This window comes from Chelonia mydas, chromosome 8, assembly GCF_015237465.2.
Source record: "Chelonia mydas isolate rCheMyd1 chromosome 8, rCheMyd1.pri.v2, whole genome shotgun sequence".
NCBI lineage: Eukaryota > Metazoa > Chordata > Testudines > Cheloniidae > Chelonia > Chelonia mydas.
This window is the reverse complement of record NC_057854.1, coordinates 92,296,329-92,312,756: the sequence shown is the minus strand read 5'-3', so window position 1 is coordinate 92,312,756 and position 16,428 is coordinate 92,296,329. Positions and strand designations below refer to the sequence as shown.

At 43.6% G+C, this 16,428-nt stretch overlaps 1 protein-coding gene across 4 annotated transcripts in view; it reads right to left on the bottom strand.

Annotated features, from left to right (window-relative positions):
* FYB2 (FYN binding protein 2) overlaps positions 1–14,601 on the bottom strand; it is a 45,447-nt gene extending 30,846 nt beyond the window's left edge. For 3 of the 4 annotated variants that reach the window (XM_043520741.1, XM_043520742.1, XM_043520740.1), the window contains exons 1-3: positions 14,374–14,583; positions 5,568–6,360; positions 4,177–4,371 (exon numbers count right to left, since the gene is read on the bottom strand). In XM_043520741.1, the coding sequence (XP_043376676.1) occupies positions 4,177–4,371; positions 5,568–6,360; positions 14,374–14,382 (997 nt within the window). In that variant the 5' untranslated portion in view covers positions 14,383–14,583. Of the gene's footprint in view, positions 1–4,176; positions 4,372–5,567; positions 6,361–14,373 lie in introns of all 4 variants that reach the window. The other variant, XM_043520739.1, reaches the window with a different exon arrangement.
* Between the last annotated feature and the right edge of the window lie 1,827 nt (positions 14,602–16,428).

Here is a 16,428-nt window from a genome sequence, read left to right as displayed (position 1 = left end):
GTAGCATTCTCTGAAATGCTTCCAGTTCCACACTAAGGGGCAGTTAGACAGGCATGACTGGCTCTAGGCACCAGCAAAGCAACCACGTGCGTGGGGCGGCACAATTCCAGGGGCGGCGTTCCGGACATCCCTTTTTGTGTTTTTGGGGAGGAGGGAGTTGTTTTGCTTGGGCAGTTGTGCTCTCGGAGCTTGGGGCAGCAAATTTTTTGCTTGGGGTGGCAAAAAAACACCCACAACAACCTAGAGCCGGCCCCGACTGCAGAGTCTCAATGCGTGGATGAGAAAATGGTGTTCGGAATTTAGGTTTATTAGGAACCGAGGAACCTTTTGGCGAAGGAGGATCCTATACAGGAAGGATGGGCTCCACCTAAACCAAAACCGAACCAGACTGCAGTCATGTAAAAGTCATAGAGGAGTCTTTAATCTAACAGCTGAGGGAAAGCTGACAGATGCGGAGGACCACATGGTTCAGACAGACATCCTTAGAGGAGGCTTCATTAAAGGGGATATTCTATAGCCTAGTAAAGAGGAGAGGACAAAAGTTGATAAAGTACAGATAGGGTCTTAGAAGCTGCCCCACCACCTATTGACTCAGTAGTCCAAGACCTTACCCACTCGGTTCCCAAGAACTCAGTTAGACTTCAAAACATGTCACTGAAATTTCTTTGTTTGCATACAATTAAACTACACTTGAGTTGATCAGGCTGAAGCACAGGGGATGGGTACAGGGCATACCAAATATCCAGAAGTTACACAGCAAACCTCTTCCTTTATATACATTTATGGATTGGCTTGGTCACTGTGCTCTGTACAAGCATGACATATTTACCCACTGTAAATGGTTCCCCAGGTGTTCTCCCCCCCCCTTATCTTAGTTAGTACAGACATTCTGTTTCTAGCTTACCAGTTCATTTACCTCCCTAATCCTATCTCCCAAGAAACGAGGCCTCACCCACCTCCAATTACTCAGATCAAGCCAGGCCTATAGTTGAGACTGAAAAGAAACCAGTCAAATGAAAAAATCCCATTCAATTACATCACATGAAGGCAGACAACTAAATATTGACCAATTTTATAAGTGATTGCATACAAACACATGAAGTCTAAATATTAAGATGGGGAATTTGAATACCCGGTATTAAATTAGGATTTTGATGCAATAGGCATCACAGAAACTTGATGGAACAAATGATAATCAGTGGCACACAGTAATACCAGGCTACAATATATATGGAAATGGCAGAGTAGGTTGGAGTGTGGCCCTATACGTGAAAGAAAGCAGTCAACTACAGTGAAAATCTTAAATGAATCAAACTGTACCATAGACTCTTTATGGATAGAAACTCCATGCTTGAACAAGAGGATAGTGGTAGGAATATACACTTCCGACCACCTGACCAGGACAGGGATTTTGAAATGCTCAAGGAGATTAGAAAGGCTACAAAAAACAGAAAACCCAATAATGGGGGATTTCAACTATCCTGCCTCACCAATCTATTAGAGTTCTTTGAGGGTGTCAAACATGTGGATAAGGGTGATCTAGTGTACTTGGATTTTCAGAAAGTCTTTGACAAGGTCCCTCACCAAAAGGTGCTTAAGCAGTCACAGGATAAGAGGGAAGGTCTTCTCATGGATCAGTAACTGGTTAAAAAAAGATAGGAAACAAAGGGTATCAATAAACAGTTTTCACAATAGAGAGGTAAATAGCAGCAGTTCCACAAGGATCTGTATGGAACCAGTGCTGTTCAACATTCATAAATTATCTGGAAAAAGGGGGTAAACAGTGAGGTGACAAAATCTGCAGACGATACAAAACTAATCAAGCTAGTTAAGTCCAAAGCAGACTGCAAAGAGTTACAGAGGCATCTCACTAAACTGGATGACTGGGTAAGAAAATGGCAGATGAAAGTCAATGTTGATAAGTGCAGAGTAATGCATGTTGGAAAACATAATCCCAACTATACATACAAAATGTGGTTTAAAATTTGTCGTTTCCATTCAAGAAAGATCTTGGAGTCATCATGGATAGTCCTCTGAACTGCTCAACGTGCAGCAGCAGTCAAAAAAAAAAAAAGCTAACAATGTTAGGAACCATTAGGAAAGGGATAGATAATAAGACAGAAAATATCATGCTGCCTCTATATAAATCCATGGTACACCCACACCTTGAATACTTCCTGTAGTTCTGGTTGCTCCATCTCAAAAAAAAAAAAAAAATTAGAATAGGAAAAAGTTCAGAGAAGGGCAACAAAAATCACGAGGGGCATGGAACAGCTTCCCTATGAGGAGAGATTAAAAAGACTGGTACTAATCAGCTTGGAAAAGAGATGAGTAAGGGGGAATATGATAGAGGTCTATAAAAATCATGAGTGGTGTGGATAAAATGAAGGAGGAAGTTGTTATTTACCTATTCATATAAACACAAAAACTCTGGGTTACCCAATGAAATTAATAGGCAGCCGGTTTAAAAACCATACATAAGGAAGTACTTCTTCCCACAAGGCATAGCCAACCAGTAGAACTCATTACCAGGGGATGTTGTGAAGGCCAAAAGGATAGCTGGATTCAAAACAGAATTAGACAAGTTCATGGATGGAGGACAGGTCCATCAATGGCTATTAGCCAAGATAGCCTGGAGTTGTGTCCTTGACCATCGATGTTGCTAAACGCATGACTGCTAGAAGCTAGAACTGGATGACAGGGGATGGATCACTCAATAAATTGCCCTGTTCTGTTCACTCCCTCAGAAACAGCTGGCACTGGCCAATGGCTAGATGGACCATTGGTCTGACCTAGTATGGCCATGGTCTTTTTCTGTAGATAAATAGTTGACCAGCAAAGGGAGATGGCCAAAAAAGGGTATAAGTTAAGTTTTAAAACAAAGTTTTCAGTAATGTAACAATAGGTTATAATTTTAAATGTAATTAGAAGTCAGAAAATGCAAGACCTAGGGTTCTCGTGGGAATGGTATTAAAGGTTTCCCAACTTTCTGCAGATATTTGTGCTAGCACTCATCTGAATTAGTGCTCTAAAAATAGCAGCGTAGCACATGCTAGCCACCCTGAGCGTGTGTACACACACACGGTCCGGGAGTGTTTGCACTCAGGCAACTAGCTCACACCACAATGGCTACACTACTATTTTTAACAGGCTAGCTCAATGAGAGATGACATACTTGCACTATGTGAGATGGGAATCATGCCACTACATCCAAGTGCAGACGTAAGATAAGAAACTCAGTCAGTAATCCATAGTATCCCACACATACAGTTCCAGTGAGTTAAGTTTATCCCGACAAAAAGTTTTGTTTCTCAATGTTTGAGGGTTTAAAGCTTCACTGAATTTCAATGAAGAGAAAAAAAAAAAAAAAAAAAAAAAAGAAGGACATTAATGCACCAACTCCTACTGATTTCATTGTGCATGTCCACAGCTGTATTGTCAGAAGTTTATGGAACTTCCCATTGAAATAGTCAAAAGAGGGATACAAATCAGCTCACATTTTGAGCAGCTAGTTTGCAGTTGTCAGCAATAATAATCATTATAAAAGAATGCCTAGAAATTACAGCTGGTAGGAAAATGGCCTCTGTCCCATGGGAAATTTTAAGTTGATTTTGGTTCTGAATCTGAACCCCCTCCCCAAAAAAACCGTCAAAACAAAATCTTGACTCCCTTTCCATCCAAAAGGTCTTTAAAAAAAAAAATCCACCCTGTTCCCACAAAACATTTCAAGTTACGGTAGGTATACATTTGCAGTGGCATGTAGAGTGCAGATGCTACATGCCCAGATAGCATGGGTATATGGTAATGCATGTCTTAGGTGAGTAGAATGCCCTATACGCCTCAGCCCCGGGGTGTATACCCTACACAGCTCTCTACACACCCAAACAGTGCCCACTGCAGTGAAAGGCTCTTGCAGCAGGGAAGCATGGGGAAAGGCTCTGGCAGCTCCCTTAGGAGCCTTTCCCCACAATTTCCCCTGCTAGAGCCTTTCACTGCCATGTTTGCCCCACACACCAGCGAGCATGGACACGGACTGCCTTCCGGCGCAGTGCGTAGCTCACGGTGCCGTGTCGCGTAAACAAGGTCTTCGATGAAATGGCATTTTCTGACAGAAAACTTAAAATCAAAGGAGTTTCTAGCAGAGCTGGTTGAAAACCAAGACAAAAAATCTCTTACCTGTTTTGTTTTTTCTGTTGACATGTGGAGCTGACTGCCGGAAGGCACAGAGATTCACTTTTGGGGGCCTTAGAGGTTTCTTTGGAGGGGAACCAAGAGATTCAACTGAAGGAAGTGGTTTAACTTTTGGAGGCTTGCTATCCTTGACATCAAGTTGTCTTTCTGTGCCAGCTTGATGGAGGAAAGGTTCTGATGCTGTTTGTAACAAGAGCCACAAGGAGAGAGTCAGTTATTACTTCTCATTTCCAGTAAAATGCATGTAGGACTGTTTGCATAAATTGGCAAAAATTGGTAGGAATGTCAAACAGTTTCCTTCCCAGTTAAAATTTGCCTATTCTCATTTTATATGTAGACACTGACTCAGTGTGGGGCCTGATTTTTCAGTGGTGCTACAGAAGGAGGAGAAGTAAGTAGTAGTAAGAAAGCAGAAGGCTCTTTTTCTGTTTCTTCAGATTGTTACACAATGGGGCCACATTTGAGAGTGATCTGTTTCTTGATTTGTTGTTAAAAAAAATTGAATTTTCTGTGCCAATAAGTTTTTCATTTTCTAGACTTCAGCAGTATAACTTTTTTAAATATGCAGTTCCAGTAAGGTAGCTTTCCAGAGCAAACAGGATTTCATAGAATCGTAGAACTGGAAGGGAACTAGAGAGGGTCGTCTAATCCAGTCCCCTGTACTCAAGGCAGGGCTAAGGATTTAATCTTTTCAATATTTTGGCACTAAATCTGAAGCTGATAAAATGAACTTGCTGCTCAATACCTCCTTGGTAGCACGTTTCTAGAAGAAATACCCAAAGGAGCAAGCGCATTCTTAGTTTGGACCTGAACTTCCCAAAGTTGGGGGAAACGTACAGATTGGAGGATTCAAACCAGCTCCATTTTTACTCAAAAGCTAGCTTTATAGAAAATAAATTCCTTAATTTTTTTGCAGCGCATATGAAACATGAATACCATGGCATAAGAATCCAGTCTGTCCAATGTTCAGTGTAAGGAAGGCAAACTGATTCAAATGAAACACATTCTTCCTCCTTAACCTTGTTTCCAGAACTTGAACTCCGCCCACCCCCCCCACAGTCCTCTGCCCCCCCAACAGAGTTTGAAAGGACCTAGCTAGCCAGTTACTCACCTTCCTTTCTTTTCCTACCAAAATTATTTGTCAGTTTTGTGCACCCCTACATATCAGTTCTCGCCATATCTTGCTACGGCGAAGCACCACTAGAAGAGAGTTCTCTCTGGAAGCCTCCTGTTCAATTCTGCAGCATGTAGGTACCCATCCAAACTGATCCTATATGCTCTCTCTTTTGGATCTGCATTAAAGTTTTCATAGCTGAGCCTCAAAACTGGCAGAATGCCATATAAATACCACGTAAATGTTGAGAGGTTGGATTTACCTTTCAGATACTGAGAGGTCTCACTTGGCTTGTGTGGATCATAAGCAGGCTGAGAGAATCCAGTCACCTTAGGGCTTTGCTCAGTGCTCTTGTAACCTCTGGATGGACAGTGAGGTGATGAAAACTGGGGCAGTACAGACATTTTGCTGTCTGGGAGAGATCTCTTTTGGGTAGAGAAATCCAGCGCTGGGAAGGAGCAAGTACTTCTCATTTTGTTGCTCTCTGCTCCGAGGGCAGCGTTCAGAACCCCTGGCTGAGCAGAAGGATTCCCACTTACACACGGCGGCGGCGGAAGCACTGCACACTTTCTGTCATTCTGAGCTGAAGCACTTTCCCAGATCTGCAGAGTATGATGGAAGGAGTTTAACAGTCCTTCCCCCGAATTTGCATTAACAGCTGCCTGCTGATAAATGCAAGAAGTTGGACAGGGTTTCTGTGAATCCCCTCTAGGAGGTGCATCTCCACAAAGGGATCCCTCCAAAGCTTTATTCTTTGTATCTTCATTCTTCCCTGCTAGGTACAAGTTGCCATGCTTGACCCTAGGCAATATCAAAGGTTTGGCCTGCATTAGCCCTGAGCTATGCACGGCAAAACAAAGTTGTTCTCTCTTTTGTTCAGACTCCAGCACTTTCCCTTGGTTCAGGATTCTGGGACTGGACACACCCTTAGTGTCGGAGCTTGGTAGATGTACACCTTCTGCAGGAGGCTTCTTGGGTGGTTGTGACACAGTATTTGAAAAATTGGCATCATTTTGAAATTTTGCTCTGAGTGCTCTGAAGTCACTTATGCCTTCCTAAAGGTGGGGAAAAGCAGCAGAAAGGTTATTGGCATTCTCCAAAGAGGCAATTAGTCCAGACGGTTCATTTGGTGGAAAAGTGGATTAAAATTTAATGGCCATTTACAAAAGACATTACGTGAATTGCCAAAGGGTGCAAACACCATACCGCTCACCCGAAACTAAACAGAAGACCAATATTAAGTCTCGTGTTTAAATTTAGACGAGCTACTTCAGCATAAACCCCTGCCCTTGACTTACAGTCTCCAAAAGGAGTAAACAGTGACTTTCAGACACAGAGACAAGGTGGGTGATGTAATATCTTTTATTGGACCAACTTCTGTTGGAGAGAGACAAGCTTTTGCCAAACAAGGACACTCCCCCAGAGAAGTAGATCAAATCATGGAACAGGCCACGCAAACACCCCAAGAGAACTTGCTTCAGTGCAAAAATAAAATCCCTTCTGATGACACACTTAGTTGTCACCTCACAGTGGAATCCATGTGGGGTAATCAAACAACTACAATCCATACTCAGTGGGGACCCCATCCTCAAACCCCACTTCTGGTTGGCCTCAACCATCACCACAATCTCTCCAAGATCATCATCAGTGGCAAGTTCCCCACAACACAGCAGTGCAAAGTGGCATGAGACACTGCCAGAACAATACATCTCCACTGCTACAATGATCAACACTTTTCAAGATCCATGGATCCTACACATGCCTATCACAACACGCGGTGTCCCTATAACTACGTGGGTGAAATGAGACAATCACTACACTATTAATGAGGAGTACTTGTGGCACCTTAGAGACTAACCAATTTGAGCATAAGCTTTCATGAGCTACAGCTCACTTCATCGGATGCATAATATTTTTATACACACAGATCATGAAAAAAAAAAAAAACCCTCTCTCTCATGGTCTGTGTGTATAAAAACATCCTCACTGTATTTTCCACTTTATGCATCCGATGAAGTGAGTTGTAGCTCACGAAAGCTTATGCTCAAATAAATTGGTTAGTCTCTAAGGTGCCACAAGTACTCCTTTTCTTTTTGTGGATACAGACTAACACGGCTGCTACTCAAACTCTTAAATGAGCTCACACAGGAAAGATCAGCTTATCACCTGTGGATGAACGCTTTCTGCAAAGCGATCTGACCTATCAGACTGCATCCTCAAAGGAAACCTGCACAACACTTTCAAAAGACGAGACAAGCCTGGAAGCTGAAATTCATTGCTCTGCTAAACACTAAAAATCATGGACTGAACAGAAATACTGCTGTAATATGCCATAAATCCAATCTGTAACCCACTCACCTGCTCTTTTTGTCCCTTTGTTGCAGAGGTGTTAATGGGCCACTCTACCTCCAACAGATCCTTACAATATGTCCTAACTACTTATTCTAAAGTCTCTGTTCTAGCCTGCATTTTTCTGTGATGCCGGCAGTACTTTTCCCAGACCTGTGGAAGAGCTCTGTGGGGCTGGAAAGCGTGTCTCTCTCACCAACATAAATTGGTCCAGTAAAAGATATTACCTCACCCACCTTGTCTCTCTCACATCCTGGGATCGACACAGCTACAGGTACACTGGATAGTGACCCACATAGGTGCGGATTGGAAGACAGTTGCTTGGTTACACTCATTACCATCCCGCAAGGCGCTGAACACACCAATATTCCATTAAAGACAATGGCATGAGAAGACACTCAGACCACACCCGATCAGGGCTGAGGTGAGAGACAAGGGCTGAGGAGTCATTACTAATGAGGGAGGTGGAGATGAGAACTGGGATTCAGGGACCCCTTTGAATGACAGCACAGTGAAAGGAGAGTCCTAGAGGAAGTTCTGAGACTGATGGACGCACTATTATTACCAGAGAGACATGGTTAACCAAGCAGCAGCTGAGCCAAAAGATTTCTTCAAATCAAGAGCAAATTTCACGTACACACATCCACCAGGATGTATTTTTGGTAAGAAGGCAGCTGCGTACACCAAATAGGGAAACAAGAAGGGAGCTGGTGTAAATTGGTCATAGATCCATTGATTTCAGTTGATCTGCCCCCAAATGAAGACTGACTCATCACTAGTTCCACGCCTCAGTGAGCTGTAGCTCACGAAAGCTTATGCTCAAATAAATTGGTTAGTACTCCTTTTCTATAAGCTAGTACTTTTCAAGTGCTAATTGTTTCAATATAATGAAGCGTGGGGGCCAGGGGCCGATGGAGGTAAGTGCTGGGAATGATACAAGCTAACTGACATTAAGAAAACTGTTTTATTTAAGGACATGAAACACAGTCATGTGCGCCTGCTGCTGCCAGAGCCTTTAATACCCTGTCCACCCACAGACTAGCTTTCTAGAGTCTCCTTCTCAGAAAAGTTTCAGAGTAGCAGCCGTGTTAGTCTGTATTCGCAAAAAGAAAAGGAGGACTTGTGGCACCTTAGAGACTAACCAATTTATTTGAGCATAAGCTTTCGTGAGCTACAACTACATGCATCCGATGAAGTGAGCTGTAGCTCACGAAAGCTTATGCTCAAATAAATTGGTTAGTCTCTAAGGTGCCACAAGTCCTCCTTTTCTTTTTGCGAATACAGACTAACACGGCTGCTACTCTGAAACCTGTTAAAAGAATGAGTGAATTACCGCTTATTCTATCTCAGGTCAGTGCAGCATGGAACTTGTATCAGATTTCCAACACTTTCCTTGATCCTCAGATTTATAATCACCACTACTCATTCAGCGTGCCAGATAAACACATAACATGGGGTAGGAAAGGCAAGTTATCCAGGCAGGAGAATATATTTTCAGTAAAAGTCAGTTTTCTACATTTGCCTGAAAGATTAGCATTAAAAAACAAAAAAACCCCAAACTTGTTTAATTTAAATTTTAAAAAAAGGTGTGGGCAAAGTTTAGTGAACTTTGTAGGTTTGTCCCAGGCATTTTGCTGTCCTATGATGAAAAATAAGGAGTCTGTGATATTTATCTGCAATACACTTTTTGAATTCAGTCCTGACTAAAACTAAAGAAAGCCGGACATCAAATTTATGAGCTATTCAAGTCCTTGGACTTGGACTGCTCTATAAAACTTGTCATATGCCATGATTACATTAGGTGCACTGCACCAGGTTAACTATTTAGTTCAATGCAAAGAATTGCGATACTTCATGAGAACCTGTCTAATGAGGAAATTGGAAAAAATTTAGGACAGAACTTCCTTCTTCAGGGTGGGGGCAGGGCAGAAGAAGTGTTTAGACCCTTAACATTAAGGCAGAACAGTTGAATAGCATACTGAGGTTTTACTGAATTTTATTTAATTGCACAATTTATTAAACACTGCATTTCTCTTGAATAACCCCTTTCAGTAATATTACTTTCACATAACAGCGTATGATGTAAAGAACCTACCCGCAGAGGAGAGTGAATTGCTTTTATTATATTTCATAATTGGGGCCAGCTGTGTGATTCACTATAAGAAGCTGGACTAGTCTATTATGGAGATTTCCGGAAAGAAAGAAAAACTGATTCACCCCCTGTCCAAGTCACCACAGAGAGCCACACGTACACCAAACGGACAACGGGACAAAATCAGGTGCCATTGTTTCTGTTGCAGGGGCACCAAGCAGCTGTGTATACTGAAGCAACACCTGAAGGACTTAACACTGTTTATAGCTCCTTAAATGCATTTCAGGTGTTTAATGGTACCAATGAGAAACTGGGTAATACATGAGACATACGCAACCGTACATGAGGAAACCAGTATTTTTGTGCTTATAAACGCAATCAGCATGTTAGACAAGACTGGTCTTCTTTGGTACAGTGTACGTAGTTCATTAAACCCACACCTGTTTGTTAACCACCTAATGGTAAAATGGGATGGCAAGAGTTAATGGTTCTGTCTTCTGTTCTGTGTCCTCCCTCTCCCCACCCTTGCCTTAATTAAAAAGGATGTGAATACAAATCCCTCTTTCCCTCAGGTTATTTCTCTTGCCTTGAAATGGCAACTATAATTCACTTTGCTTAATTAATTGACAGATTATCTAGTTTCACCCTGGCTTCTTTAAGTGTCCGTGTTCTTTGCTGAACTGCTATTTCCCCCCCCACTTTGCAGACACGGGATCTAGGAAGGAAGAGTGATTTTTAAGTGCAGATGTTGTTAAAGCTTTATAATATTTCTAGACTAACTGCAGCCATAGTACTTTAGACTCTCCAATTCTCCCCACCTTCCCCCTCCCCACACTTCTTGAAAAGGAAACACATATCACAAACCTGGTCAGATTCAGGTAGTTGGCACTTGCTACACTTTGTATGCCCATGAAACACAGACCTAAGAAAGGCACACTTGGCACGACCATACGTACTAGAGCTGGGCAAATTATTTGTGAAAAGTTATAACACTTGAGCAGATCTAACATTCCATGCAGGAGGGTGCCTGTTATGGAAACAAGACCAAGTGAATGAGGACACTGTCGAACCGCAAATGTAATAGCGGAGGTAAAGAGACGCAAGCACATGCTAGCTAGACAAATCCTACAGAGGTCAGTTTCACAATGAAATCCATGGTGGCCCTCCACCCCTACCAACCTACCAGGTATCTTGAGGTTCTTCCCAATATACGGTCACTTCTTCCCCAAATCCCCATGAATTTCTGGAGTAGAAATAGGAAATAGCCTGAAGCGCACCCTACAATAGCAACCAAAGCACCCAATGTGGTAAGAAAGGAAAATACCGCAGGCAGAGAGTAACCTGTAAAGATTAGCATGGTACTATTGTGATAACTACAAATTTACTCTAATTGGGAGTTCAATTGTAAAAAGTGAATGTAATTTCATAAGATGTTGCAATAATCTATAAAACAACAAATGCTGGTGGAAAGAGTTGCAGAAGGCAGACAAAGAATGAATCAGTCCAAACGAAGAGGCCGGCTGACAGAACTCAAGGACTGCGTTAAGACCATGCTGGGTAAATAAGAAGAGCGTGGAACTAGAAATGGTGAACTAGAATTGAGGTGTTGGAAACTAGACCTGAATAGGAGACAAAATAATTACAGGATATTCCATCCATCACTCCCTTTTGGGGGTCCTTAAGGAAAGACTTCCCCCCTCCACGCCAAAATCAGCAACCGGAGTGAGCTTCACCATTATGGCTGCTGCCACGCCTGTCCCCCAAGGACTCCTAGCCTTCTTCACCCTAATCTTGAGATGTCCTGACCAAATTGGGCCAGAAAGGAAGTCATTTGACACACCCCACCACCTGAGATGTGACCCTGTATCTCTCCCCTGATCCCCGGCGCCCTTTTCCTGCCTCACCTTATTACTTTTCTCGTTCCTTCTGCTTAAGACAACATTTTTTGCAACAAGCTTACAGCAGCGTGACCAGAAAGAAGCAACAGCAATGCCCTAAGCAGCCTAGTCCTGCTACAAGTTAACCAGGTTTCAGTGTGACCGATAAGGCCATGGGCTGGGCCGGTGTTTCACCAGCAGCGAGGTTGCAAGTGCATGTGAGTCAACACCAGAGACAGAAGCTGTTTTCTCTGCTTTTGATGTTCTTTTCTCTCCCCTCTCGCGTGTATCTTCTAGGTTACAGGATTAGATTTCAACAGCAACAGTTCCAGCCCATCTCAGCTAACTTCTCTTTTCTTCACAAGGACAGTTATTACAGTCTTTCACACCATCTAAGAGACCGTCAAACAAGGGCAGCTTTCCTTCTAAAAACACAAACTCTCCAGTGTAAGGGCAAGGGAACAAGAGATGTTGTTAAAATTAAAGCCTTACTTAATATCTTAATTTCAAATGCTTTCACTGTTTTCCCTTCTTTTCTTCATCCTTAATAAAAAAGGTTAAAGCAGGGGTCAGCAATCTTCGGCATGCAGCCCATCAGGGTAATCTGCTGGCGGGCCACAAGACGTTTTGTTTACATTGACCATCCGCAGGCATAGCCCCCGCAGTTCCCAGTGGCTGTGTGTCACTGTTCCCAGCCAATAGGAGCTGCGAGAAGTGGCAGCCAGCACATCCCTGAGGCCCACACCACTTCCCGCAGCTCCCATTGGCTGGGAACAGCGGACCGCGGGCACTGGGAGCTTCAGGGGGCCGTGCCTGAGGACGATCAACGTAACAAAACGTCTCGCAGCCCGCCAGCGGATTACCCTGCTGGGCTGCGGGCCGAAGGCTGCCAACCGCTGGGTTAAAGTGATTTTTAATGGTGTTTGCCATCGTACTATGCAGGTTGAGGTCGCTGTACACCAAACCAGAACCTTCTTTTAAACTGCTTAATGTTGCTCTTCAACTAGGTTATGTTAACACCTTTGGCCCACGTATTAATTTAAATGGCATTTAACAGTAGCCTCAGGGCTCCCTGGGAATCAAGTATTCACAGAGTTAGGGAGCTTCAATTCCAGGCATCAGAGGTGCTTAGAAGTCAAGCCCCCCGCTCCCCTACTTGACAATATAAAACTGCTGCAGGGGGTAAAGGATGTATTTTCTTTTCCAGTTGCCTGTTCTGGGTGGGGATAGGTCTTTTCCTAGGGCTTCCAAAAGCCACAGGAGTGGTACAGACCTGTCTCCAAAAGATACAAAATGGGAGATGGGTCTCCAGGACCACCAGGTGCCCAAACAGGTAAAGGGCACTGGACTTCCAGGGAATGTTTGGTGGAGAAAGGAGTAGAACTGAGATGTCCGGGTAAGATTCACAGGCCTTTTAGCTATATAAACATCCTCCCGTCAGAATCATGATAATTTCAAACCTGACTGATTAGAGGGGGTCCAACACTCACTGCAAACCCTTTGCACAGATTCAGCCTGTGTGACAACAGTCAGTCACACTCAGATGGACCATGTGGCTAACCTCAGTGCAGCCTTAAAACAAAGCAGCACCTCAATCCATAAGTACATTTCTCGATGCAAGCTAGTAGTCCCTCTATACCAAGTCTCCATGTCAGCCCTCTGAGAGTAGATAACAGAGCTCAAGGCTGTGGTCAGAGGCAGCTAGCTATAAATTAGAGCCAGTCAGGCAATGAAAGAGAATTCACCAAGTCACTATATTTAAGAGATTACCAGAAACTTGCAGCAAGTAGTCAGTGAATTATTTGCCCTGCTGTAGTCATAATACACTTAGCAAGTACAACACCAACTTAAAAAAAAAAAAAGACATTCTCAGGCTTGAAAGCTACTGATGTTTTACAGCCAGGGAACTGACTTTCCCCTGGCAAATAAATTGCTATTCCAATATAAATACCTCCCAATTAAAAAAAAGAAAAGAAAAGAAAAAGCAAAACAAAGGATCTGTCTAAAGAAAGAGGAACAGCTAGGGGATTTTGGTGCTGGTAATAGTATCTTGCTAGATCAATCTATACACATGTAGGATAATTGGCAATTTAATATTTTGGTATAAGAAAGCATACTGTCACTCAGACAGTACACATGACAGATTTGAGAGAAAGAACTGCAATCCCCTTTGTGAAAGTTACTGGTTGGTGAAGTCTGAACAGAAAATGGATCAGAGGAGCTTGTCTTGTTGGATCCCAACTGCACTCTGACCCTGCACGACACACTCAACACAGATAGCTGAAAACTTGCCACATACTTCCCGGACTGCTCTATTTCACAATAAGAGGTGCATCACCTGTTAACTAGCTACCTAGATTTTTCCTGCAAGTCCACCCGTGCTTAGATGCAAATGGAGAAGAGGAGCTCAGTACAGGCTGATATCAGAACTAGGAGAAACAGGCATTGTTAATGGAGAACACAACACCCCCAGCTGAAGTTTCTTCCCCAGCCCCTTAAGTTTCCACCACAGGAGCAGGACAAGAGACCCCAGCTAACCAGAAGAAACAGAGAGCAGACAGGCTGTCTGGGATGTCCTCCTCAGGCAACGCTCAGAGGTTATTTCCACACCTGTTGCCTAGTCACAAAGACAATCACCTGAAACTATAAAGCAGAGCAAGAAAAAGTCAAACAGCAAACATGTCCCAGGGGAATATCCATTAGCCCTAGCATTGCAAAGCCAAAGGCAACAACGATATAACAACACTTACTACTTCCATGTCTTCTCAACTGTCCAACAGCCACCGAGTAGCTCAGCTTTGTAGCATATTTTACTCTCACTGTCTCCAGCCAGCGTTTACAGAGATTCACTTCCTCTCTCCCCAGCAGCTGTTAGCAATTACACTCCAGAGAGCTGTAGAAGTAAAAGCCAAGGGAAGGTGGGGCATGCACAGTACACCTGAGCACCAGTCTTGCAGCACCCAGACCTGGCTCCTCCCTTTCCAGTCCCTCAGGGGCGTGGAGTGCAGAATATCTTCACCTGGAGCCAGCTCTGCCTCACTCAGATGGACCTCCCTGTTCAGAACGTCTAAGGGTCACACCTGGGGCAGTGTGAATTGTATAGTTGTCTATGGCACCTCAGGACCTTTCACAGCCTCTGCTTCTGAAGTGGCAAGAAGCAGCCCACGATCAGCACTACAGATATGCAACCTGAGCTCTGCAATGGAGCCACTCACTAGGCAGCATTTGTCTGCCAAATTGAGAAAGCTTATGTGAGGGCAGGGCAGAGACTAGAGGGAGGGGGTGGAAGGCAGGTGAGTTGTCTGGGGGCAGGAGTTATCAGTGGTGTATGAGTGAGGTTCCAGCTGCAAAGAGCTTGTGTATGAGCCGGGGGCCAGGATGCAGAAGGAAGAGATGTGTTGGGAATAATCAGGAGTGGAGTTTAGGGGTTAGGTGGAAGGTTTCAGTTGGTGTATGGGAAGGACAAGATTGAGAGGTAAGAGGGTTCTAGAGGAGTACCCTGATTGGGGAATGGGGGCAGGAGTAGGACGGCCTATGAGTGAGCAGTAGAGAGTTGGGGGCAGGGTGAGTGATGGGACAAACTAAGTCTCAAAAGGTGTCCATACACCAAGGTAGATCCATTTTCAAACATAGGCTGGCTTGCCACAGTTCAGCACGGTTTCCCATCTTCTTGCTGCTGCTAACAATTTGAAAAAAAGCCAGCAACATGCTCTGCTCTGTTTAAGAACCTGTAAACCCCTGCCCTGTGGAGCTAACAATCTAAATACTGGTTTCAGAGTAGCAGCCATGTTAGTCGGTATCTGCAAAAAGAAAAGGAGGACTTGTGGCACCTTAGAGACTAACAAATTTATTTGAGCATAAGCTTTCGTGAGCTTCAGCTCACTTCATCGGATGCATTCAGTGGAAAATACAGTGGGGAGATTTGTATACACAGAGAACGTGAAACAATGGGTGTTACCATACACACTGTAGCGATAGTGATCTGGTAAGGTGAGCTATTACCAGCAGGAGAGCGGGGGGAGGGGAGAATCTTTTGTAGTGATAATCAAGGTGGGCCATTTCCAGCAGTTGACAAGAACGTTTGGGGAGAGGGAGGGGAAGTAGTTTTACTTTGTGTAATGACCCATCCACTCCCAGTCTCTATTCAAGCCTAAGTTAATTGTATCCAGTTTGCAAATTAATTCCAATTCAGCAGTCTCTCGTTGGAGTCTAATTTGGGGTTTTTTTGTTGAAGAATTGCCACTTTTAGGTCTGTAATTGAGTGACCAAAGAGATTGAAGTGTTCTCCAACTGGTTTTTGAATGTTAAAATTCTTGACATCTGATTTGTGTCCATTCTTTTACGTAGAGACTGTCCAGTTTGACCAATGTACATGGCAGAGGGGCATTGCTGGCACATGATGGCATATATCACATTGGTAGATGTAAAAAGAAAAGGAGTACTTGTGGCACCTTAGAGACTAACCAGTTTATTTGAGCATGAGCTTTCGTGAGCTACAGCTCACTTCATCGGATGCATAGCATATCGTGGAAACTGCAGAAGACATTATATACACACAGAGACCATGAAACAAAACTTCCTCCCACCTCACTCCCCCGCTGGCAACAGCTTATCTAAAGTGATCCTCAAGTAGAGCCATTTCCAGCACAAATCCAGGTTTTCTCACCCTTTCCCCCCCCCCCCCCCCCCCACATACAAATTCACTCTCCTGCTGGCAACAGCCCATCCCCCTTTGAAACCCCTCTTTATAATGCGCATGATAATCAAGGTGGGTCACCTCCAGCACTAATCCAGGTTTTCTCACC